Raw genomic sequence first — 25,599 nt, 5'->3', positions numbered from 1 at the left:
ATGACCTGAGCCAAAGGCAGATGTTTAACCAACTGCTTAACCAACTGAGCCACCTAGGTGTCCCTGGCAATTTGAATTTTGAAGTAAATTGAGAGTGACAACGATTAGAAACTATATTTGACAACCTTTATAATTGTGTGTGAGTTCATTTTAGGACGAGTTGAATTTTTAAAAATAGCTTTATTGAGGCACAATTTACATACAATAAAACCCACATATTTTAAGGATACAGGTTGCATGTCTTTTGACAAACCTTTATGCTCATAATTGCTTTCCCAATGAACATACAGGACAGGTCATTGCTTTTTCTCCAGAAAATTCCCTAAGAACAATTGGAATTTTAACATTGAAATAATTTTAGAAATACATTTAACTAAAAATGAGAGTTATTCCATCTTGAGAAGCAGAGACTATAATAATTTTTAAAATAATTTTTTCCTTTTTTTGTCATTAAATTTGGATATTTTAAAATGCTGAAGTGTTAAAATGTTAACAAGTATATATCAAGGTAGCCATGTGAGGAAAGTTTTGCCTTTTTTTTTTGACAATTGCCATGTTTTTAATATTTTAATATGCTAGTTTTAATGCTTTATAATCCCAATCTTTATTCTCATATTGAAATCATTGGATTTAAAAATTAATGTTTGGGGCGCCTGGGTGGCTCAGTGGGTTAAGCCTCTGCCCTCAGCTCAGGTCATGATCTCAGGGTCCTGGGATCGAGCCCCACATCAGGCTCTCTGCTCAGCAGGGAGCCTGCTTCCTCCTCTCTCTCTGCCTGCCTCTCTGACTACTTGTAATCTCTGTCTGTCAAATAAATAAATAAAATCTTTTTAAAAAGTTTTAAAATAAATAAATACATAAATAAAAGTTAATGCTGCTCTGTAGCAGAATATCTAGAAATCATGCTTCCAAATGAGTTTTGCCTATTTGAAATTGGTCACCTGAGATCTGATTTTCTAAAGCATTTTTAACTGCTTTTCTTGGAATTGCTTTCAGATGCTACATTATTCTTTACAGTAAGTAATCTCAGCCATGGCAGATATTTATTCCTTGATGAAAGGTATAATTTCTGGAATTAGCCAGTCTGAGGACAAAATAACTCTTGACTAACAACTTGAATATTTATTTATTTGGTTTTTAGACTTCTTTCCTTGAGTAACTTGTAATTTGCTTCTGAAGGCAATACCAAAGCAAAAGTTTCAAAAATATTTTGGAATATGGGAACTTCTGTGGACCTTCAAGGACTGTATTCATGTGGTTATATTGTTATGCATTTGCTTATATTATGTCGTTAATAATTCAGCAATATTTCCACTTTTATATTTACTTAAAGCTTCATGCAGTGTCATTCTAAATGAGTAATGCCTTACTTGTTTTGTTAAAACTTCATGTGACTGCTTTCTGAATGAGTAGTGCCTTATATATTTTTTTGAATGAACTTTATTTTTCAATTCTATTAGGGATGTGTGTATTCATCAGGACAAGAGAATTCATCTCACAGTGGTGTATTTTGGTAAAGAAGGATTATCTAAAGTCAAGTCTATCCTAGAATCTGTCACAAGGTTGGTGAGCCATGTCCAAATTGAACATTAGAAGAATGAGAATTTCAGATATTTAATGAGTTGATTTTTTTTATAAACATATAATGTATTATTAGCCCCAGGAGTACAGGTCTGTGAATCGCCAGATTTACACACTTCACACCATAATGAGGTGATTTTTAATAGCTGCTCTTTAAAAGTTGGCTGAGCAAATGAATGGTGGTGCTAGTAAGTTCCTCATTTCACCCCTAAGTTCACTCATGCAGCTCTAAATGATTCGTCTTCCCTGACCTCTTGGCAGCCAGCCTGGCATGATCTGAGCCCTCTCACTCTGTGGCCCAGCCACCTTCTATTTATTTGCCTCCATTTATTACTTCTTCATTCCCTTCTGTTGGACTCTTCCCCTTTTTCTAAATCTAATCCCTTCACTTTGATGTCATCTCCTAAGCTTTTCTCTCACTTGTCACCTTTCTTTCCTTCCATTTTCCCAAGTTCCTTCTTCTTGCCCTGCAAGTAATGCTTAGGTCTCTCCTGTCCTTAAGCCACCACCACCTGACTCTGTAGTACCAGTAGCTGCTGGTAGGTTTCTGTTCTTTCATAGCTAAACCTCACCAAACAGTAGTTCTCTAATCAGACAACTCACATAGTACCTGGCACATAGTAGGTACTCAGAGGTTTGAATGAATGAATTACTAATTCCTTAATATTCCGACATTAATTCTATAGCTTTTCAGCCTTTTCATCTCTAAGTTATAGGCCCAAAGTTATGACCTAACTGCCAAATTCAGCCTTTTTTCTGTCATCCTCTTTGGTCGCTTTTTTACATTTGATGCCTAACCAGTATTTCTTTCTTAACATATTCCTCTGATGTTTGTAAAATGAATATATTTTGTAAATGTAAATATGTTACAGTGTAAAATTTTAGGTTGATTGCCTTTTCAGACCAAGCCAACTCTGTATCCTTTACCTGCTTCTTTACCTTTCTGCTAGTTGTGGCCATTCCCTAAGAGTCCAGATTTGGCCAGCCATTCTTCTCGAATTGTTCAACTAACATTCCTTGAGTCCCACCAACTATGTTCCAGGTACACTGCTCGGGAGTCTAACTGGGGTGGTTGGAATAGATGAGCACAGAAGAGAGTGTTATAGTTCCTACCCCAAAGGGACTCTCACAGTACATGTATTAAAAAAAACAAATACTGTCTTTTCTTCTCCCTTCACACTAGCTGCTTCTCTTGGTGACCCTCTTTCAGTTCAGACTAAGACCATTATCATGATCCCCTGGGCTTCATGTCTGAGAGCTAGCATCTTTCATTCTTTACCTCTAGTCAGTTCTTACTTACTGCCCAGGACCTTTTCCCTGTCCTTTCCCTGCTACTGCCACCACCCTAACTCTTGTTCCCCCTCCTTCATTTCTTTCCTTCTCTTCCCTCTTCACCATTTCCAGGTCACCCACTAAATGCCAGGCACTTACATTGGTACCACTGAAGCTATCACTGCATTACTTAAGACTCCTCTGTGGCACATGATAGAAACGCATCTTGAACTTGCTTAAGGAAACTGAAAGTGTTAATGAATCTTGGATAGTCCCCAAACTGAAGGGATTATTACAGCCAAATTTGGGGAGAAAAACCAAAACAGCTTTGATATTTTAGGGACTGGAACCAGAGACTTGAGCACCATGAAAATTCTCTTGTCTTCTTGTCTGTTTTTCTCTGCCTGTTGACTTCATTCTCCTATTGCAGATTGGCTTCTTCCACATGTGAGGTATATGGCTGTTGGCGGCTTTGGGCTCACATCTTCTCAGCTTTGCCATCAGAGAGGAAAGAGCTTTCTCCCAGATCCAGTTGAGAAAAGCCCAGGGAAGGAGTTTTGCCCACTCTTAAGTCAGTCACTATGGCCAGGTGGGATTTGGGTATTATGATTGGCCCAGCTTGAGTTTGGTCCCTGCCTCTAGGAAATTACTGTGGTTTGGGTGTTCTATGATTAGTTCCTCCACTAGGTGGTGGGAGTGTGACGTGGTAATCAGCAGTTTTCCCAAAAGAAGGGAGAGATTGATATCCATGAGAAGGGTAATGTGGGCATTCGGAGCATATGGAGTCCTCTCTGGAAACTATTTGAGCCTTTGCTTCCATCTCTCCATTCCCATTCTATACATTTATAAAGAGTAATCTTCCTAAAATGCCCCTTTTTGATCTGGCCATATCCTAGCGTAGTAGTTCTCCACCTTTAACATCCGAGTCCCCTGGTGTGACTTAACCAAGAGAGACACAGATGCTCAGCATCACCCCTAGTATTTGATTCAGGGGTCTGGGGTGGGGCCCAAGAATTTGCATTTCTATTGCTTTCCGGGGGAGGCTGATGCTGTGGGTGTTGGGACTTCACTGTGAGAACTGCCCTGGCAGAAAAACTCCTTGCCTCAAGGACACTGACCAACTTCTTTAACTTCTCACAGAAGCTACTCCTCAGTCTGTCCCCTTTTCTGGTCTTCTCTCATTGTTCCCAATTTAGGATCCCTTCGTTCTCATCCAATTTGTCTAATCTCTGTTCTCTAAAATGCTTTCTACTTTCTTACCTTTTTGCCTTTGAGAATAATTAATTGGAATAACCTTTAAACTCATTACCAAATTCAGGAATTTAATCAAGGCATAACTTTAATTCTGCTTCTAACCTTTCTAGTCTCTAACTACTCTCAGACAAAAGCAAACTTTTTTCTCAGAACTGCTGTTCATTCATTCATTCAGCAAATATTTATTGAACTCTACTCTTTGAGGAGGCACACTATATCCACAATAATGAACAAAACAAAATCCCTGCTCTCATGGAGTTTATGTTCCAGTGGGTGGGGGGAGACACTCAAACAAACATGTCTGGTGTTGCTGAGGAAAGCAAAACTGGGCAGGGGGATAAATATTAAAGAGAGGGAGGTCGGGACAACTTCACAAATGGAATGAGGGGAATCCCTCCGATAAGAGGACATGTGAGCAAAGATCCAAAAAACACAAGAGCACTCTTTGAATGTACCATTCATATGGAATGCATTGTTTATTACCAAACATTATGGCCATTTTTCCATGTGTATATTCCTTATCTCCCCAATAAGTTTTTAAGATCCTGAGGAGCAGTGATCCCTCAACACTTTTTAAGCTCACACCACAAACATGTTGCCTCAGATACGGCCATTTAGTGAATATCTGTCCCTGATGTTGATCATACATGTGAAGCTGATAATTTCCTTTCCCTATATGACTGTAGAACCAAAATTGAAAAATACTTGAAGTATAAGACATATTTTGTAAGTCTTGTTGAAAGAAGAGAGTTGTTAAATTTTAAGTGGGACTTACCCTTTGTTATATATGCTTTCCTCCTAGTGAGTCTAATTTTCACAATTACACTTTGGTCTCCTTGAATGAAGAATTTAATCGTGGACGAGGACTAAATGTGGGTGCCCGAGCTTGGGACAAGGGAGAGGTCTTGATGTTTTTCTGTGATGTTGATATATATTTCTCAGCTGAATTCCTTAACAGCTGCCGGTTAAATGCTGAGCCAGGTGCGTAAAATCTTGGTAGATGAGTTGAGTGTAGAAATTGAGAACAGTGTCAGCATGTCTCATATTTTGGATCAAGTTAATTATGTTTTCTTAAAGTTATATTAGGCATACTTTAACTGGAATATCAAGTAGAAAAGTTAAAATTTGCCCCTCTGAAGTTCATACCCCTGTGCTCTTGTGGCTAAATCCATTGCCAAAATTTGAATCCAAATAAACAAAAGCAAAGAAAATGTCTTAAAATTGACAAGGAGGAAGCAGCACTTATCAGAAAAAGAGCCAAGCAGACAACATGGAGATGTGTGAAAGAAGTACTCTACCTCAGGCAGGTGGTACCAACAGAGACACACACACATGAAGAAGCCTAGATATAGATGGTGCTTGGCATCCATACTACATATGGGGATCATTTACTGTACTTTGCTTTATGTTATAGGTATTTTTTGAAAATGTATGAGCAAATGATATTTTTATAAATCAAATTTTATTTTAAATGTGAAAAGAAAATTTTCTGTGCCAAAAAAACTCCTAGTAAATGCTTTTTGTGTAGAACTATTCATATCCTGCAAATTATTAGCCTATTAATTATTTTCATTAGGGATCTTTATCAGGAACTCTTTGAGCACCTAGTGAATAAATGAGGGTTGGGTTTACTTTTTTTGCACCAGACAATATGAAGTTCACAATGTGAAAGTGGAAGGAAACATATTTGCTCAATGTAAAAGAAATATTTTAATGTCTAGAAATAGATTTTCCTTGGGAATTGAACTTCCATTCCCTTAGTGAATTTTAACAAAGGTGAGATGAGCATCTGGTAGGGATTTTGTAATAGAAAGGCTGCCACATTACCACAAGTACTTGACGGTTCCTGAGCACTTTATATTATCATGTCTAACTGAGGCCCATCTTAGCAAGGGCTTCTCTGTTGAGGGCTCCTTAGTCTTCACAGATCCCTTCACTGCTATCAGTTTGAATGCTAATGACAAGATTTTCTGCAGAGGCTATTAGATCAGGTATTTTTAACTTTTCCAAATCTTACCAAAATCTGTCTGCAATTCTGTATTTTAATTATTGTATACAAATCTGTTGATTTTATAGTATTCTTTGGATTTACTGTTCCTGTGATTCATTTTGAAGGATGGATTTAACACATTTCTAAGTTCTTGGTGATTGTCAGACGTTAACCTACATCTATCACTGCTAATCAGATGAAATGATGAGTAGTAAATAGCTCACCTATTGAATAACTGACCAAAAACTTGTGTATCTCTCCAAAGTCAAATGGAGTAAATGTGTTTTACACCCTTTAGTCTGTTTTTTAGTCTCTTTTAGGTTATAAATTTTGTAGCTACTGATACATTATAAAATCATCATGTTCATCACATCAGCATGATGTTTAGTAGCCTGAAAATTGACAAAATACAATATTGATAAAGTCACCATATATGACTAAAGAAATAGCAGTATTAAATATTGATAACACGGTATTGATCAGTCTTTCATTTTATGACTTTGTTATGTGATGTAACTGTGTATTTTAATTAATAGGTAAGAAGGTGTTTTACCCTGTGGTTTTCAGTCTTTACAACCCTGCCATTGTTTATGCCAGTCAGGATGTACCACCACCTGTGGAGCAGCAGCTGGTAAGACTCATTGTTAGTTATGAAAGGCCACAACGATCCTTGCTAGATTCCTTTATGTTTGTTTCACAAGTAGAAAAGAAAGTTTCGATAAAAAACTGTAGTTTTTTTTTTTTAAGATTTTATTTATTTATTTATAGGAGACTGAGTACAAGCCAGGGGAGCAACAGAGGGAGAGGGAGAAACAGGCTCTCTCTCTGAGCAGGGAGCCTGATTCAGGGCTCAATCCCAGGACCCCAGGGTCATGGCCTGGGCCAAAGACAGACATTTAACTGACTGAGCCACCCAGGAGCCCCCCAAAACTCTAGTTATTATAAACACTTTTCATAGTATCTTTTACCACCCCCCATAAGGTTATTTTCCACTTCCTGTTTTAGAATCAAGTATCATTCTAGAGAGGGAAAGAAAATTAGGCCACAGAGAAAACTTAATGTTCTAGAATATGTAGATTTTACAGTCACATCTGCCAATGTATTCTCAGTAATACTGAAAATAAGTTTTAATTTTAAAAACCTTATTTACTAGAAATTAAAACTATAAAATAAACTAAAAAGGAATGATATTCTGTGGTTAATTACTAAAGAAGTCATGGAGTGGGAATGCCCATAACAGAACTTACAGTTATTGATAAAGCTATATAAGTTTTTTTTTACTTTAAGTATACATACTATGTTGGAATAATTTAAATTATTCCAGAAAAGTTGGAAAGATAGTATAGAGCATTCCTGTATTCCACCCCGTTTTCCCTCAGAATAATATCTTATGGAACGATTTGTCAAAATGAGAAATTAACATTGCTAAGTTACTACTAACTACACTGTAGATTAGGATTTCACCAATTTTTCTACTAATGTCCTTTTCGTGTTGCAGGTTCCAGTCAAGAATACTATATTGCACTTAGTTTAATCTTTTATTGTTAATATTAAATAAAAATGGAAATAAATGAGCTAAGAAGTCAATTTAAGATATTAAAAAAATGAGTAACTCTGAGAAAAGAAATAAAGATAAGGCAGAAATTAATGAACCAAAAATAATAGTTTGACTAATATATAGTAGCTTATTCTTTATGTGCAAAAAAAAAATTTTCTTAACCAAAGTGGGCAGATTTGGGGTAAAAAGGAAAATATGACAACTGAGAGGAATCAATTTTTTATTTGGTAAATTTTTAAAATTCTAAATAAAAGATTTGAGAACTTATAAACTATTAACACAAGCAAATTTTGTGTTAGCATTTTATATATAAAAGAGATGGAAGCTCTGAAAAGACTAAGAACCACTTAAAAATTAGAACAGTTATCAAAAAAATTACCCTGCATATGAATAGGTACAATGTTTTATTGGTGAGTTTTTCTAAACTTTTGAAAAACAGGTTAAGTAATACCATATGACCTACTTAATAAGTTTTATGAAGCCAACATTATCTTCAGACTCCAGTCCTGCCTTTAGCAGAGGGGCTGGATATAATAAGCAATATATCTAATAGCTACAGTTGATGCTATAGCAATATAGCTATTAGCTACAGTTGATGTGTCTGTATACACACACCCCTCTGCCTTATGTGTAGGCCAGTATTACTTGGGAATATAGAAACAAATGGGATCAAAATGACAAACCAAGCACCCACATTTGCCTTATCTGAAACCCTAAATCCTTTGTAAAAGTGAATTACTAAAAAGAAAAAAGTATATTAGCTTTGAAAAATGAGAGAAGTGCCCTTGGTAGAAAATTTTGAGAAATTGATATAAAGTGGCAATAATTGGCATAGAATTGATAGAAGAAAGAAGAATCTGGAATATGTTCAGGAGAACACAAGATGGGGCTGCTCTGTATCCTCTGATCCTCTGAGCTTATGGAAGACAGAGCATGATGGAGTACATATTCTCTGGGCATGTGCTACGCAGCAGGCATCACAGGGATTGGACTACAGGCTGCGGCAGTGTATGTGGTCCCTGGAGCAAGAGAGGTAGGGTAAGGTTTTGGTAATATTGAGTTGTAGGATGGATAGGGAGCGCCAGGCTCTGAAAATGAGCTGCTGTTGGCACATTGTCCCCAAGACTACATTCAGCCCCTCTTCCACTATTACTAGAGATAGGCCCCTGTAATCTTAGCTGACAGCCAAGGGTTTTTGAACAATGATATTTTTTTTTTCTTTAAGTATGCTCATTGTCCAGCGTGGAGCCCAACATAGGGCTTGAACTTAAGACCCCGAGGTCAAGACCTGAGCTGAGATCAAGAGTTGGTTGCTTAACTGACGAGCCACCCAGGTGCCCCTGAACAATGATTTTTGAAACAAAAAACAGTAGCAGTTAACTGAGAGTAGCCAAACCAACATTATGAAAGGGAGGCACCAAATTTTAATAAACAGAAAAGATATCACATGAGAATATGAATAGAGAATGAAAACAATTTAAGGTAAATAAGTCTTCAGGGAAAGAAAACATTAAATTAGTAAGACTAGGTTTGTTGCTAAAAAGGTCAACTTGGAAATTGTGAAAATCTAAAACTCAGTAAATGGGCTGAATATTGGAACGGTTACAGTTGAAACAAGCCTGTAACTAGAAGACAAGTTACCTGGGCACATAAAGACCAAGAAATAATGTAGAGAAAAATTGAGACATGAGGAATCACTCAAGAAGCTCCCAAAATTGTTAGAAGGAGCTTCAGAAGGGAGAGAAAAGCGAGAACAGACAGTGGATGAAATAGAAGAAAACTGCGAAGAGCTAAGGAAAGACAAGTCTGGCATTTGAGAACTTGTCTGCAAAGGAGTAAGAATCGGATTGGCATTTGCCTTCTTTTTGATGATAATTGGTGCTAGAAGACAATAAAACAATATCTTGAATGTTGTGAGAGAAATAACTTTAATTCTGTAATTTATATTTCACCTATTTGAGGGCAAAATAGATATTGTTGAATATTCAAGGACTCAAGGTTTACTTCTTACAGACCTCTTCAGCAGAATGAGAAATGAACCCGTTTGAAAGAAGACCCGAGAATAAAACAGTAGTCACCAGCACTAAAACCCCAGTAAAACTTGTTTAAGTAGTTGTTGATGAAACACATAATAAAAAAGAAATGAATAGCAGTTGGGGATTTAAAGTTCAAAGGGTACACATACAAATGTGTATTACCTAGCCCTGTCCCCTGAGAGAACCTGGAAGCAGTAATATTCTAAGAGTAACCAACATACCCAGCTCCCAGATCTTAGGATCTGGGACAGGAAATCAGGGAGCCTGAAGCTCCAGACTGTAAGGCAGTACTCAAAAAATAAAAGAGGATAAGGGTATATCAAAGGGATACAGCAGGAGCCTGAATAAACTCCCAGTGGCAAAGTTAGAACAATTTGAGCAACAAAATAAATAACATAGTACTGGATTGCAACCCCAAGCATAAAATAACTATCCATGAGTAAATACTGATATAAATAAATTAGCAAGTGAATAAATAATAATAATAATAAATCAATGGAGAGACTGATTAGATAGGAGTATATAAGGGAGAAGAGCTAAATCTTTGCTACAGAATTCTGAATAACTTATGTAGATACTTTCTTTTCCAGTAGGTGGAGCTAGGTGACTCACTTCTAAAGAATTGAGTATGGAAAGAGAACTATTCAGTGGAGAAACCTGGCAGATACCACCTTAAGCCAAGTAATGAAGGCTAACATCACCAGTGTTATTATGCACCCCTGATTTGATGAATCAAGAAGGGCATTTCACTTCTGTGGCCTTCCTTCCAGAAACCTAATCATAAGAAACACTTCATTCAAACCCACATTGAAGAGTATTCCACAAAATACCTCAGCAATACTTTAAAGTGTCAAGATCAAGGGTGCTTAGCTGGCTCAGTTGGAAGAGCATGCGACTGTTGAACTCAGGGTTGTGAGTTTGAGCCTCAGAGTGGGTGTGGGTATTACTAAAAAAAAAAAAAAAAAAAAAAGTAATTTTTTAAAGTGTCAGGATCATCAAAAAACAAGGAAGACTGAGAAATTATGAGTTTCCAGACCAAGGAGACATAACAAATGAATGCAGTGTGGTGCCTTGGACTGGATCCTGGAACAGAAAAAAGGACATTAAAGGAAAACTTGTAGAATCCAAGTAAAGTCTAAAATGTAGTTAATAGTTGGGTGCCTGGGTGGCTCAGTCATTTAAGCGTCTGCCTTCAGCTCAGGTCATGATCCCAGAGTCCTAGGTTCAAGTCCTGCAACCAGCTCCTTGCTCAGCAAGAGTCTGCTTCTCCCTCTGCTTCTTCCTCATGCGTTCTCACTCTCTCTCTCTCTCTCTCTCTCTCTCTCAAATAAATAAGTAAAATCTTTAAAAATAAATAAAATGTAGTTAATAGTAATGTACTAGTGTTGGTTTCTTGTTTTTATAATGTACCACAATAACAATGTAAGATAATAACATTTAGGTGAAGTTAAAACTAGGTGAGAAGTATACAGGAACTCTGTTTACTACTTTGCAGCTTTTCTGTAAATCTAAAATTACTCCAAAATAAAAATCTTATTTATAAAAAAAAAATTGCTTGATAAACACAGTGTTAAATGGAGTCAATATGTGAGGGTGAAGAGGAATGTAAAAGCATGCTAATATTCTTGTCTGGTTTGGGAGGATGTGGGAGAAGAATGATTTGAATGTGGGTTCATTCTAGATGTTCCACACAAAAAAATAAGTTTAAATACTTCCACTTCAAGTTGTAGTTTCACTTTGTAACCTTTGCAAGTTACCCTTTCTAAACTTCAATCTCCCCACTTCAAATAAGACAAAAGCTTGCTCTCCATAATGTGTAATATTTTCTCCTTGATATTAAAAGTAAACAGGAAATACACCATTAGAAAAAAAAGGCTAAAAGACAGTTGGTAGTATTTCATAATAAACATATTTAACCAGCCTTACTAAGAATAAATAAAAAACAGGAGGGCAATACTTTTTTGCTGCTGTAAAATCAGTTTTTAAAACAGCCATGCAAACGAGGCAGTGGGGTAGGAGTTCTTCCATCCATGCTGGTGGTGTAGGAATGCAGACAAGCTTTCTGGATCAGGAGTTTTCAAATAGGTTCATCCCTCTGATTCCGTAATCTCCACTCCCAGGAGTCTACCCTGAGAAAACAGAACCGTAGAGCAGCAATACATATGATAATATCAACAACATTGGAAGCAGCAAAACTGTAAAAATAATGAATTATAGTACATAGGATGGTGAATAGGTAGCAAGAGGAAAATGTTCATGAAATGTAGATTATACAGTCATGTAAATGTAGAGGAAAATATAAAGTCTAAAAAAGGGAAATTATGTGTATTTTTTATATTTTAATACTAATACTATTTTTTTAGCTATCCTTTTCTTTGGGTAAGCTATTGTTCTGTTTTTCATACATGTTAACTCATTTAATCCTTCTTACACCTCTGAGGTATATGCTATTATTACCCCTGTTTTACAGATGAGGACACAACCATCTGGTGGTTGAGTGCCTGCCTAGTTGCATGGCTGGCATGGCTGGGGCCAGGGGCCCGGGCAGTGTATCTCCACTCTTATCCACTGCACAGACTTGCCTGTGTTACCATAATTCATCCAATAGGGTTCATTCTAGGCCAGCCACTATTTACTGCTGGAATCCCCAGCACCTAGAACCATATAGACATGGTTATTATTCATAAGAATCTTTATTCTGGTAGGAAGAGACAGAAGATGTAAGTCAATTAATAAATACCATGCAGATCATTAAAACGGGCTGAGTTGTGAAAAATTATTAGGTGTTTCTGTGGTGTGTTTAGTCAGAAAGACCTTTTTGAGATGAGGCTGTTGGAGAGGCCATCCAAATAACAGGAAAGAACCTGCTACCTATTAACTGGGGAAAGACAGTCCCAAGCAAAAGGAACAGCTACTAGGTTTCCTAAGGTGTCTAGGGCACAAAGCTGGGCCAGTCATGTTGAGCTATAAGGAATTTAAGCTCAGTATGATAGAAAACCTGGGGAGGGTTTTGATTCTGTAAAGAATGGATGGGGTGTGGCTGGCTGTAGCTACAAATAGCCAATTAGGCTTTTACAGTGTGCCAAGGAGGTGACCGTGGCTTGGGTAAGGATGGTAATCGCGGAGAAAGTTTGAAGTATGATTTGTCTGACAGAACTTCCTGGAGAATTAGATGTGAGGAATGAAAGACAGGAATGGCAGAAGGAGAGATTAGGGATTCAACCTGAGCGTGGTAGGTGTATATGTTGTTTATTATTAGACCTCCAAGGGAAGGTGTCAAGTTGCCACATGGATTTGTGAACCTGGCAGCCTGTGAGGGCCTGGGGGCTGGAGATGTAGATTATCTGTGGACACCTGCATCCCCCAACTTGCTTAGGAGAGGGAGAGAGAAAATGAAATAAAACATTAACAATTCGGGATTACAGATAGTGGAAATGAGTTGTTTAAAAATGGAACAAAACTGTGGGGCACCTGGGTGGCTCAGTTGTTGGGCATCTGCCTTTGGCTCAGGTCACTGTCCCAGGGTCCTTGGATCAAGCCCACATCGGGCTCCCTGCTTGGCAGGAAACCTGCTTCTCCCTCTTCCACTCCCCCTGCTGTGTTCTCTCTCTCACTGTGTTTCTGTCAAATAGATAAATAAATCTTTAAAAAAAAAAAAAATCAAAACCAATGACTCCTTTCCCCAAGTGTGAGAATATAATATTGGAGATTTTTTTTTTTAAAAACTAAGTTATAAAGGAAGACTTAATATTTGTAAAATTATAATTGTCATGGGGTAGAAATGTCAGAGTGAGTGTTTTATTTTATTTGCATGGAGTGGGGAGTGTTTTGTTTTAATACTTTGCACCAGGATTATGTTTTGACTAAGAAGATAAGAATATTGGAACCTGGTTTTGCCACAGAAATTATACCTCTATAAATTAATTTCATTTGACAAATGTTCATTGAAAGCCTACTATGTGCCTTGCCTTGTTTTAGGTGCTCCACATATAACAGTGATCAAAATCAACAAAAAGTCCTGCCCTCTAGGAGCTTTACAGTCTAGAAGGGGAAGAAGCCCTCCCCTGACAAAAAAAAAAAAAAATTTTTTTTTTAAAGAAAATACTTACCTCACTTATTAGTTCCAACTTAAGCTGAGTCCTCAGTGCTGCCTGGTTCTTCTATTTTTTTCAGCCAATTCTCCCATTACATACAGCAGCTTTTTCTGACTCTTCCCACTCCTCTCAAGATTTGCCTCCTCTGCAGACCCATATACTCCCTTCATTCCCGCTATCTGCAGTATTTTCATGTGCTACCTTGTAGATCACTCACCTTCATTATGCTCAGAACCCAGGTTTGCACCATTCAGCTCTGGGCCCTTTCCTCAGTGCTCCCACTATTGGGGGATGGCACTACCACATACCCATTATCCAGGACAGCAGGCTGCTGTCAGCCTCGGTTGATCCGTCCCTCGCACCCCAACTCCTGCCCATTCAGTCACTTCCTGACTTCTATCAGTTCTTTGTCCTCAGTCTTTTTTTTTTTTTTTACACCCACATGCAATTTTTTCTTTCTGAACATATCATGGTAATTTTTTCTCTCTGAACATATCATCAGCTTCCCATTCCCAGATTATAACTATTGCCTCTTAACCATCCTCTCAGCATCCCTTCTTTTCCCCTCTTCTATCTTCTCTATACTCTAGCTAGAGTGATCTTTCCAAAATGTCACCTGATCATATTACTCCTCCTGTCCTGATTCTTCAGAGAATTTCCATTGCTATTAGGATAAAGCCAAAATATGTGACCAGGTATCCTGTTCTCTCTGATGTGGCCCTGTGGGTCCCTTAAACCATGGGTCATCAGTCTACGGTCTGTTGGCCAAAACAGCCTACTGCCTAGTTTTCTGTGGCTCATGAATGAAGAAGAGTGGTTGACAAATATTTTCAAGAATACAAATTTCAGCGACCATAAGTAAAGTTTATTGGAACACAGCATGCTCACTTGATTACTTAATGTCTGTGACAACTTTCACACTACAGTGGCTAACATAAATAGTTGTGACAGACTTTATGTTCTGCAGAGCCTAAAATATTTACTGCCTGCTCTTTTGTAGAAGTTTGCTGAGCTCTGGCCTACATTTGTGGGCACCTGTACTTCTGTCTCCAACGTGGTCCCACCATCCTTCATCCACATGCTCTCTCCAACCTCCCAAGTCTTTGCACAACCTGTTCTTTTGTCTAGACCTTTCTCCAGCACATCCCTCAGTTGACTAACTCTGGCTTATTTCTCAGATCCTAGTTCCAACTTCATTTCTTAAAGGAAACTGTCTTAGAACCTTGCACTTTCGGTGAGGTAACTCTCCTTTCTGTCACCCTTCTCATGTCTGCATCCTCATGTCTCTCCTTACCAAGCTCCAACTTTATAGTCAGCAGCCTCCTTGCCATACTCACCTTCATCCCTCACCCTGTCCAGTGTTTTCTCTTAGAACCCCAGCCTGGTTAAGGGCAACTCTTACATAGGCGCTTGAGCAGTGGAATAGGGAGGGTAAGAAACACACCTATAGTAAAGTCCCACTATAGGGCCACTGCCTTAAAAAGATGACCACAGGTCTCAGGGTTCCACAGCTGCCCTGACATTTGTACCTGACCATGATCTACCCACTGTCCATCCTGCAGGCCAACCATACTGTCCTCCTTCTCTTGTCTCCCAGCACCCCTCACCACTTCTCACTCTCCACATACCTTGCTTCATATTTCACTTAGAACAGAGAAGCAGACATTTCACTTCCTTATTCTATCATAAGACTCATAGCCTCTCTCCATTCCCAGTGGAGGAACTGCGCACATCCCTTCATAAGGCCAACCTGTCCTTTTCTCTTGGACTAGAGCTCATCTTTCATGCCTAAACAAGCACTCCCCTCCAGCCATCCTTCACGCTCTCCTATCCTAACATTATGCTTCTTCTAGATCATTACCATATGCATACAAAAGAACTGTAATACCAATTATCCTTTAAAAATGTTAATAGCCCTTTCTTGTCCACAGGACCTCATTCCTCTGCTCTTGCCCTTTTTTTCTCTGCTCTTGCCCCACTCATTCCCTTTCTGCTTCATAGCCATCATACATGCTACCCTCTTTGCCTGGAATGATCTCCTTTAGATATTTCACAGCTCACTTCAGTATTTCATTAGGGCCCCTACTCGAATGTTATCTCTTCAAGGAGACCTCATATGGCCTTTATATCCAAAATGGGCTTTCTGTCTCTCATGGTCTCCCCTTCTCCTACTGTATTTTTCTTCCTAGCATGTATTACCACCTGAGATATATATTTATTTATTTGCTATTTTTCCATCAAAACAGAGGCTCTGTGATGGCAGAGACTTTGTCATCTCTATTCATTGCTATGTTCCTAGCTCTCAATACCATGTCTGATGGGTAAAAACACTTGCTGAATGCATGAATAAAATAAAGAATCTTTATCAGGTGTCAACTTTTACTTGATTCTGGGGTTATATATCATCAGAGCCCTGATTTTCTTTTTATTTCTCTGTTTGGACTTCAGTGGTGACAATTTCATTTTAAAGGACTGTAGCAATTCCAAGCTTCACATCTATACCCTATACCAGGAGTTGGCAAACTTATTCTGTAAAGAGCCACAGAGAAATATTTTGGCTTTGCAGGCCATATAGCTAAATCCCTGTTGCAGCTACTCAACTATGCCACTGTACCATGAAATACACATAGACAGTTTGTAAACAAATGAGTATGGCTGTATTCCAATAAAATGATTTTCAAAAACAGGCGGCAGGCCAGATTTAGCCTGGAGGCTGTAGTTTGCTGACTCCTGCCCTACACCATCCAAAAAAAGCAAGTGTCTTTTCTAGTAGTTCTCTCAGAGGAATGAAGGGGCCTTGTTTTCCAGAGTTCCCAACAACCCTCCCCTTTTACCATGTTGGCCTGAATTTTGTCCAGTTCCTGTTAGTCAATCAATTCCTGCAAAAACTGGGTGACACTGTGCCACTGATACAGGCATGGTCCAATCTAAAGCTGTGGGTGGAAGGAGCTTCCCTGAAGCTCATGTGCTACATGGAGCCAAGTAATTGCCAGAGCAAAACTGTACACAGTTAGGTAAGGAGCAGGGAGGTGAATGCTGGATAGGCACCAAATAAGGTCTGTGCAGAATTAATTACAGTGTATTATAGGATGAGTTGTGCAACTGCTATCCTCCAAGAATGGAATGTAAGCTCCTTGAGCTCAGGCACAATACTGTTTGGTCTTTAGTAACCCCAGTTTGCACCTTGCCAGAGGGCTTAAATTCAGCTAAATTGAATGTAGCAAGAACCCTTTGCTGACAGAGAGTACTGTATTTTTGTTGATTTTATTTTTAAGGATTTAATCATGTGAATGCATGTGATCCAGAAATGTCACAGAAATGACAGGAAAAATTGTTATTTGGAAAGTTTTAATTTTTTTCATTGTTGATTAAAACTTCTAGTTCTTGAGGTATTAAATTGAATTTATTTTTTTTAACTGAAGGTTCACAAAAAGGATTCTGGCTTTTGGCGAGATTTTGGCTTTGGAATGACTTGTCAGTATCGGTCAGATTTCCTGACAATTGGTAAGCATACCTTATATTTATGGAGGGGGTATACATATTTACTGTTGTGCTTTATGGCATTTTTCTCAAAGGCCTCAGAATCAAATATTTTCCTATTAAATTATGAATGAGATTAGCTAAAAAGAGGCATCTAGAGGTGTGAAAGGCAAAGTAAGTTTATAATTAATGTCTCTAAGTAGCAAAAATGAGATCATTTTTAAAAAGTAAAATAGAATATTTACTTGTTTCTTTAAAATCAAAACACTAGTTTTTTAAAATCATCTGTTTGGCTTGTTACCAATATTTACAGTTGTTACAAATACTCTTACAAAAGATCTCTACATAACTTTGGTGTTGTGCTCACAGATTGTTACATCTGGAAGTAATGTTAGATTATCTAATCCAAGGGCTTTTGCATTTTTTAAATTTAGAGATGAAACCCTCTTTAACTGTCTATTGAACTATTAATGAAATCCTAGTATTTAAAACAAATGAAAAGATAGCTTATCTTTCTAGCTCTGGTTGAAGTTGGAATGGGGCACTTGGAGTCACTGGCTTAGTCATCCACTCCTTGAAGCCAAAATAACCCTGAAGAATCTGGTCTAAGCCTCCTGCCCCACTCTAGCTTCAGTCTTACCCAGCAAAAAATGCATCAGAGTATGGTTTAAGAAAGCAGGCTGAAACTTGATTCCATGTCTCCTAATCAGTTGGTGGCTACACTTCCATAGCATATAAGAATGTATTTTATATATTTATGCGTGTGTGTGTATATATATCTAGATATGTATATATACATAGATGTGTATATATATCTAGATATGTATATACATCTATACATAGATATACATATTTACATATATATACACATACTTATCTATATATACACATGCATATATTGGGTTTTTTTATATTTTGTAATAGAATATATTTTGTGTACTTTTTAAGTCCATCTTACATTTATTTTTTATAATCAGCCATTTATTGTGGAAGTTCCTTCACCTTGTCTCTTTATCATTGTAACATCTGAATCATGCAAACAGCAAATAGTAACAAAAGGACTATTAAGTTAAACTAATGCCCTTTTCCCTGATTTCTGGATTAATAAAACCGGAAGGATACATCACTGTTTTCTAACCTGTGTTATTTCTCACTGCTCCTTTCTCATTATCTTTTTCCTCATATTCCTATTTGGTATGTGTTGGTATAGCTAATAGTGTTCCACATTTCTCTGAGACTCTGTTCATTTTTCATTATTTTTTATTATTATTATTTTCTTTTTTTTTTAATTTTCATTATTTTTTTCTCTCTGTTCTTTGGATTGCATAATCTCAATTGGTCTGTCTTCAAGTTCACTGATTCTTTGTTAATTAAGATCTAATGAGCTACTCTCATGAATTTTTCATTTACATTGTCCTTTTTAACTCCAGAATTTTTTTTTTAAGATTTTTCTTTTAAAGATTTTATTTATTTATTTGACAGACAGAGATCACAGGTAGGCAGAGAAGCAAGCAGAAAGAGAGGAGGAAGCAGGCTCCCCGCTGAGCAGAAAGCCCGATGCGGGGCTTGATGCCAGAACCCCGGGATCATGACCTGAGCCAAAGGCAGAGGTTTTAACCCGCTGAGCCACCCAGATGCCCCATAACTCCAGAATTTCCACTTGGCTCTTTTTATATATGTAATTTCTCTCTCTTAATTAATATTTTCTATTTGATGAGACATTGTCATCTTGCCTTCTGTTACTTCTTTAAGCATGGTTTCTTTTAATTCTTTGAACATATTTATAATAGTTTTGAAATTGACATCTGGGCCCTCAGTTTCTCTTGCCTGCTTTTTCTGGTATATGGATCACACTTTTCTAATTCTTTACATGCCTCATAATTTTTTTCTTGAAAACAGGGCATTTTAGGTAATATATCATGGTAAGTCTGGATATTGATTCCCACCTGACTCCAGGGCTTGTTTTTTGTTCTTTTTTTTTTGCTTGTTTATTGACTTGACTTTACTATTTTAATGAATTTTATCTCCCCCTTCCCCAGCAATATGAAGCCTCTCATGTCACTCCTTGGGGCATGGGCACAGTCAACTCTGAGATGACATGGATTTAGTAGGGCTCTCTTTTTTAAGATAAATAAATAAATAAAATAGAAAGACTATTTATTTGAGAGATAGGAGGACCAGGGGGAGGGGCAGAGGGAGAGGGAGAAGCAGACTCCACACTGAGCGTGAAGCCCAACACAGGGATCAGTCCAGGACCCCGAGGTCATGACCTGAGCTGAAGTCAGGTGCTCAATCGACAGCCACCCAGGTGCCCCTAGTAGGGCTGTCTTTTATGGTCTCTGTGCCTTTGTTGATAACACCCCCACTTGTTAGGCTCCACTCATTGCTCTCTTGTTTTTGACAGTGCTCTGGGGCATAAAAATCACTGTGCAGTCTGACCCCATTAAATTGAACCCTTTTGCAAGGTAGTTTTTGAGGCACATCTTTGAGTTTTGTTCAGACCTCAGGAGGGTTCTTCTTCTTATCTCTCTCTTTCCCTGTTCTCTCCAGTAAACTAGCTGGCCTGCATTTTAGCTTATTGCTCTAATGGAGCTATCAGCCTTCTCTTAATTGCTTACCACCAAAATCTCCATTATGTTCAAGAGCCCCCTTAGGCTTGAACTTCCGCACACTGTTTCAAATAAAGTCAGTTCCTTCGAGAAGAGCTTTGGAGCAGTCTGTTCTTATGCACTGGCTCCTCCCCAGGGAAAAGTCTCCAAGCCTCCTCTGGAGCTGGGGATGGAGACACTGACAAACTTCTCTCTCCCCTGCATTAAGAGTAGGACATGGGGTGGAGGATCAGGGGTCCCACTACCTCCTGGGGTATATCCTCTACCTTATGACTATGGGCTGGAGGAGAAAGGGAGCCCCTGGCTTCCCAGCAGCACTTGTTTGGAATTTGGCCTCTTTCATTTTGGAGCTTCTGTTCCTTTCTCTCTTTCCTCTCCTTCTGATATTGCCATTATACATATGTTATACCTTTTGTATACAGTTCTTAGAAATTCTGTTCTGATCTGGCTTCCCCACCGCCATCCTCTTTGCTTTCCTTTTGCCTTTTCAGTTTTGGAAGTTTCTCTTGACATGTCTTCAACCTCAGAGATTCTTTCCTCAGCCAATACAAAGGCATTCTTCCTCTGTTACACTATTTATCTTTAGCATTTCTTTTTTATTCTTTCTTAGAATCTATCACTCTCTGCTTACATTACCCATCTGTTCTTGCTTGTTGTCTACTTTTTCTGTTAGAGCCCTTAGCATATCAATTATACTTGTTTTAAATTCCCAGGCTGATCATTTCAATACCCCTGCCATATCTGAGTCTGGTTCTGATGCTTGCTCTGTGTCTTCAATCTGTTTTTTGTCTTTTGGTATGCATCATTGTTTCCTTCATAGCTGATTATGATATATTGGGTAAAGGAAACTGCAGTAAATAGGCCTTTAATAATAGGTGGTGAGGTGTGCAGAAAGAGGAAACATTCCGTAGTCCTGTGATTAGGTCTCAGCCCTTTAGTGAGATTATGTATCTGGACCATTAACTTCACAAGTATTTCTCAGACACTGCCCCCAACCTTAAGTGAGACAGGATGACTAGTGTGGGCTGAAGTTGAGTATGTCCTTCCTCCAGGTAGGTTTGACTGTAGTAAAATAGTTTCTCCTGAAGGCAGGCCTTGTTAAGAAGAATAAAGTGCTCTGGCATGTTTCAGAATGATTATGTTCCCACTGAAAACACTAGGGGATTTTGCTCCAGTCTTCACAGTGAGAACCTGCTAGAGCTCCAGAAGGTAAAACTCACACATGCATAGGGACCCTCCCACGACCCAGAATTTTCAACTCTCAGGCTTGGTCCTCTGAGCCTCTAGCGATTCATCATCTATAGTTCAGACTTTTTTTTTCCTACCCTAGTACTGGTTCCCCTAGAGATTTCTAATGGTGGGTTTCTGCTCACATAGTTATGGTTCTGTTTTACCTGCCTGTCTCCAATTTGCTCTGTGACCTTATTTCTTTGAGGGATCTGAGAAAATTTGTTTATTTTTCAGTTTGGTTTTTTACTTCTTGTTAGGACAATATGACTTTGAAGCCCTATATATGCTGGACCAGAAACTGGAAGTCTCCCATTTATTTTAAGTATCTACACCATTTCTAATATTTGAAGACCTTTTATCTACAAAGAAGAAAAACCAGTATGTATTAGACATAGCTTTTAGTAAAGCTGTGACTATTTAAGGTAATACTTTTCAGAGATCTCAGGATTATTGTCATCCTGTGAGTATGAATCTAAGTAGCATATAATTATTTGATAGAAGAGATAATTTGGAAACCTAGCTCTTAATTATTAAGAAGAATTGATTTTTTCTTGGTTTTTAAGAACCTTTGCTAATTCTCAAAAAATTCCAAATGATTTGTGTTCTCCATGCTTTAGAAAGTTTGGTGTTCATCTTAAGCCAGTTTGAAAATAGTCTCAATTTTATCTCCCATTTCATGTGTTCACCCAGTCCAGTAAGCCATTTGCCACATCACTCCATCAGAATTGTTCTGGTAGGTAAGGTTATAAGTGATATTTATGTTGCTAGGTCTATTAGTTGTTTGGGGGGGGGGTTAGTTAATTTATTGAGCAGCACATGCTTGACCATTTCTTCCTGAAGACACTTTTTTCACTTGACTTCTCTGATAGCTCATTCTTCAGAATTTTCTCCATCCTCTGGGACCATTTTTCAGTCTCTTGCTGATTTATCTTTCTCTGCATGTTTAACCTGTACATATTGGTATTGCTTAACATTTAGATCTGGGCCCTATTTTCTTTCTAAACTCCTTCAGTAATTTCATCTATTCCTGTGACTTTGAATCACCTGTGTGTCCATTCTCAAATGTGGATGTTCAAACTAGCCATTTCTTCTGTTTTCCACTCTGGAAAGTTGTCTGTGACCCAGAAAAACTTGTATCTCAAAGGATAACTGTATTAATTACAATATTGATAGTGCTGAAATTATGGATAATTTCTATTTCCTTCTACTTTGACTTTCTCTAGATTTTCTATATAACTTAGACATTTACAAAGCATTCTTAAATATTTAACTTCATTTTGATACTCTGAACAACAGGCTTGAGCTCCTAGATCTCAGCTTCTAGCTGGACTTCCAAACCAGAATGTCAGTCCTCTATATCAGATATCTTTGGGCTGTAGTGTGCCATCTCATTTGAAGCAGAACATCTTAATTCTTATCAGGGTTGACTGTGATCTGGCTATCAGATATATACCTATAGTGTCAGTTTTCATCCTGCAGGTGGATTTGACATGGAAGTAAAAGGTTGGGGTGGAGAAGATGTTCATCTTTATCGAAAATACTTACATGGTGACCTGATTGTGATTCGGACTCCAGTTCCTGGCCTTTTCCACCTCTGGCATGAGAAACGCTGTGCTGATGAGTTGACTCCTGAGCAGTACCGTATGTGCATCCAGTCCAAAGCCATGAACGAGGCCTCTCACTCGCACCTGGGAATGCTGGTCTTCAGGGAGGAGATAGAGACGCATCTTCACAAACAGGCATACAGGACAAATAGCGAAGCTGTCGGTTAACATAATCACTGGCACATTAGTCTGAACCAGAAACCAGCACTATTTATTTAGCCTTAATTCCAATTCCAGATGCAGTGCCTCTTTCAGAGAAGACATGCTTATCTTTTGTGTTCTTTCTGATACTACTTTACTTAAGCAGTTTAACTTGTTATGAGAAGAAAAAATCAAGTGTTTCAGTGCAAAGCCTGTTTTGTGAGCATACCATACTATGGAATTGCTGACAAATCAAAATCTGGTATCTGCCCCAAAAGTAGTTTTGAGTTCGTTTCTACCCTGTACCCATGTTCTAATGTGCCCTGATTGCATATGGGTTGAGGGTTGGAATGGTGTTGTGCTCATGGTAGGTCAGGAGCATCCAGCTCCTGCAGAGAGGAAAGAGTCATATTTGATGCAGTGTGTAGACAAGGGTTCTTCCCCTGCTGACCACCAAGGCAACTTGCTTTTAAATTAAGATCTTTAGTCAGTTGCCTGAAGAATTCTTTTTCATTGAAGCAGAGGATGACTAAATGACACATCTGAAATTCACAATCAATCAAAAGAAATAAAAACCCCTTAAACTGAATGTTGCTTATCTCCCTTAATGTGTTTTTAAATAAATGGATGATAGTAGAAAATACTTAGCTTAGAATCTATGACTTGATTAAAACTGTAATGTGTTGTTATCAGGATTAGTAGTCAACATTGTTATAAATTATTTTAAACAAACAAATAAAATGGAAATGTCTTTAATAGAACATTTAATTGTGTTGGAGCATAGGGCACTAATGATATCTGGGAACATCAGTTTACATGAGCCAGGGTGCTATCGGGGCCTTCTTATAGTGATTTAGAATAGATGAGCATAGCATGGTGTTGCATGTTTTTTGCTTTGCATTGTCTTATGTAGCATGAATCCATATGTATTTATTATCCTTCTTTTTACAATATGTTAACAAAAACTACATCTCTGTTTATATTATGATACTTTGAGTTGAGTTTCACTGAAGGGAGAAAAAAAACAATTTAATGAGGTATACCATAAAATTATACTGACTTGAGAAAAGAGGTGAAGGAGAAAGTATGAAAAGTATGAATAGAAATCTGAATTACAGAATATTTTAGAAAAATCTATTGTCTGCAGATAGAATAATATTTTAATTGAGGTATAAATTATGTTAATGAGACAAGATGAATAAGAAGTTATATTCAGATAGAACTGTACTATGTTATTTATCACACATGGATCTTTTACCATACGCTCCATTGCTAGATTCAGAAATTGGAGATATGGTGAAAGGCATGCACAGATTTTGAACCTTTGGCTTTCAAAAGGGACCTATATTGTATTCTTTCTATTTGTATATAAACCCCTGAGAATTCACAGAAGAAAATCTACTCTTTTTACTCAGTGAATCATATCACCTAAAGTATAAATCCCAAATTTCTTGGTGCTACATGAATTCACTTTACAGTAATTCTTAATAAATTATTTGTACAAGTTTTAAGTTGGGTAGCATTTAGGCTTTTTTAAGATGTGTAAAATGTGCAGAATTATTAAGGCCAATATCTCTTTTTACATACAATTATTTATTATGAAGACCAGTGAGTGTAGGTATTTAAAGTGAGAGAACCTAATTATTTGCAAAGGTAAGTTGCAGCTTGTTTTTTTGACAGAATCAAATGACTTTACCTTAGTGAGCTTTCAATTTAAAGATAGAAACTAAGTGATGGAAACAGTATATGCTATGTTTTTGACATTAAACGGTACCAATAAAGTATTTTATTACCAAAAGCTAAATGAAAATGTGATAACTAATTTCTCTCCATTACAAAATACCATAAATATGAAAAAGTATAAAAGATGTAATTGTGTACTTTAAAGAATAATAAAGCAAACAGCTACCCAGATTAAGATAACATATTCAGTGAAAGGCCTTTATGGGCCTCTTCTTGATCACACACCCTTACTCTCTGTAATTGTAACCATTCTGATTTCTGTGATAATTTTTCATTTGTTTTTCTTAGTTTTCCCAACTGTTATATACCTCTACCCAAAAGACTATGTAGTTTTGCCTGTTTCTGAATTTATTTGCATATTATTTCATTATCTATTCTCTAACTTTCATTCAGTATTATATTTTTGAGGTTCATTCATATTAGTCTCAAAATTCATTTTTATTACTGACTAGTATTCCACTGTATGAATATACTAAATATTCAGTAATTTTATTTTTTTATAGATATTTGGGCCGTTCATAGTTTGTTGTTTGCTTTTTGCTATCAGAAGCACTATTGTCATGAATACTGCTTTACATGTCTCTTATAAGTGTACAAGAGTTTCTCTAGGAATAATGATGCTGGGTCACCGTTTGTGTGTACATTCAGTTTCCTTTCCAAAATGGACCATCTCCAGCACTGTGAGAGAGTTCATTTTGCATCCTTGGCAACACTTAATTTTGTCAGGTTTATTAATTCTTGCTAATCTAATAGACCTTAGGCATGAATTGTAGTTATAGTTTGCATTTCGGTCCTCTTGCCCATTATTATCAGTTCTTAGGAATTTTTCACATATTCTGGATACCAATTCTTGTTGGTTAAGTATCTTTTCCCAGAATGTGGCTTATCTTTTCCGATTCTTGGTGGTACTTTTTCATTAATAAAAATTGACTCTAATGGGACTATTTTTTTTCCTTTATGCATTCTACTTTTTAATTACTGGCTTATGACCTCATATTAAGGAAAGA

General features: G+C 37.5%; 1 protein-coding gene across 7 annotated transcripts in view; it reads left to right on the top strand.

Annotated features, from left to right (window-relative positions):
• The window catches only part of CSGALNACT2 (chondroitin sulfate N-acetylgalactosaminyltransferase 2), a 44,367-nt gene extending 19,714 nt beyond the window's left edge, over positions 1–24,653 (top strand). The window contains exons 4-9 of one of the 7 annotated variants that reach the window (XR_014309240.1): positions 1,461–1,562; positions 4,910–5,088; positions 6,634–6,728; positions 17,208–17,289; positions 21,362–21,482; positions 22,584–24,653. Coding sequence is in view for 4 of the 7 variants with exons in the window: in XM_082721853.1 (XP_082577979.1) it covers positions 1,461–1,562; positions 4,910–5,088; positions 6,634–6,728; positions 17,208–17,289; positions 22,584–22,876 (751 nt within the window). In the remaining 3 variants the exon portion in view is untranslated. Of the gene's footprint in view, positions 1–1,460; positions 1,563–3,283; positions 3,443–4,909; positions 5,089–6,633; positions 6,729–10,281; positions 11,067–17,207; positions 17,290–21,361; positions 21,483–22,583 lie in introns of those variants that run through there. The other 6 variants (XR_014309241.1, XM_082721853.1, XM_082721856.1 and 3 more) reach the window with 6 other exon arrangements.
• Positions 24,654–25,599: the final 946 nt, after the last annotated feature.

The sequence above is a fragment of the Mustela nivalis genome (genome assembly GCF_964662115.1).
Source record: "Mustela nivalis genome assembly, chromosome: 2".
Classification (NCBI taxonomy): Eukaryota; Metazoa; Chordata; class Mammalia; order Carnivora; family Mustelidae; genus Mustela; species Mustela nivalis.
Note: the sequence above shows the minus strand (reverse complement) of the source record. Positions and strands in the feature narration are given on the sequence as shown.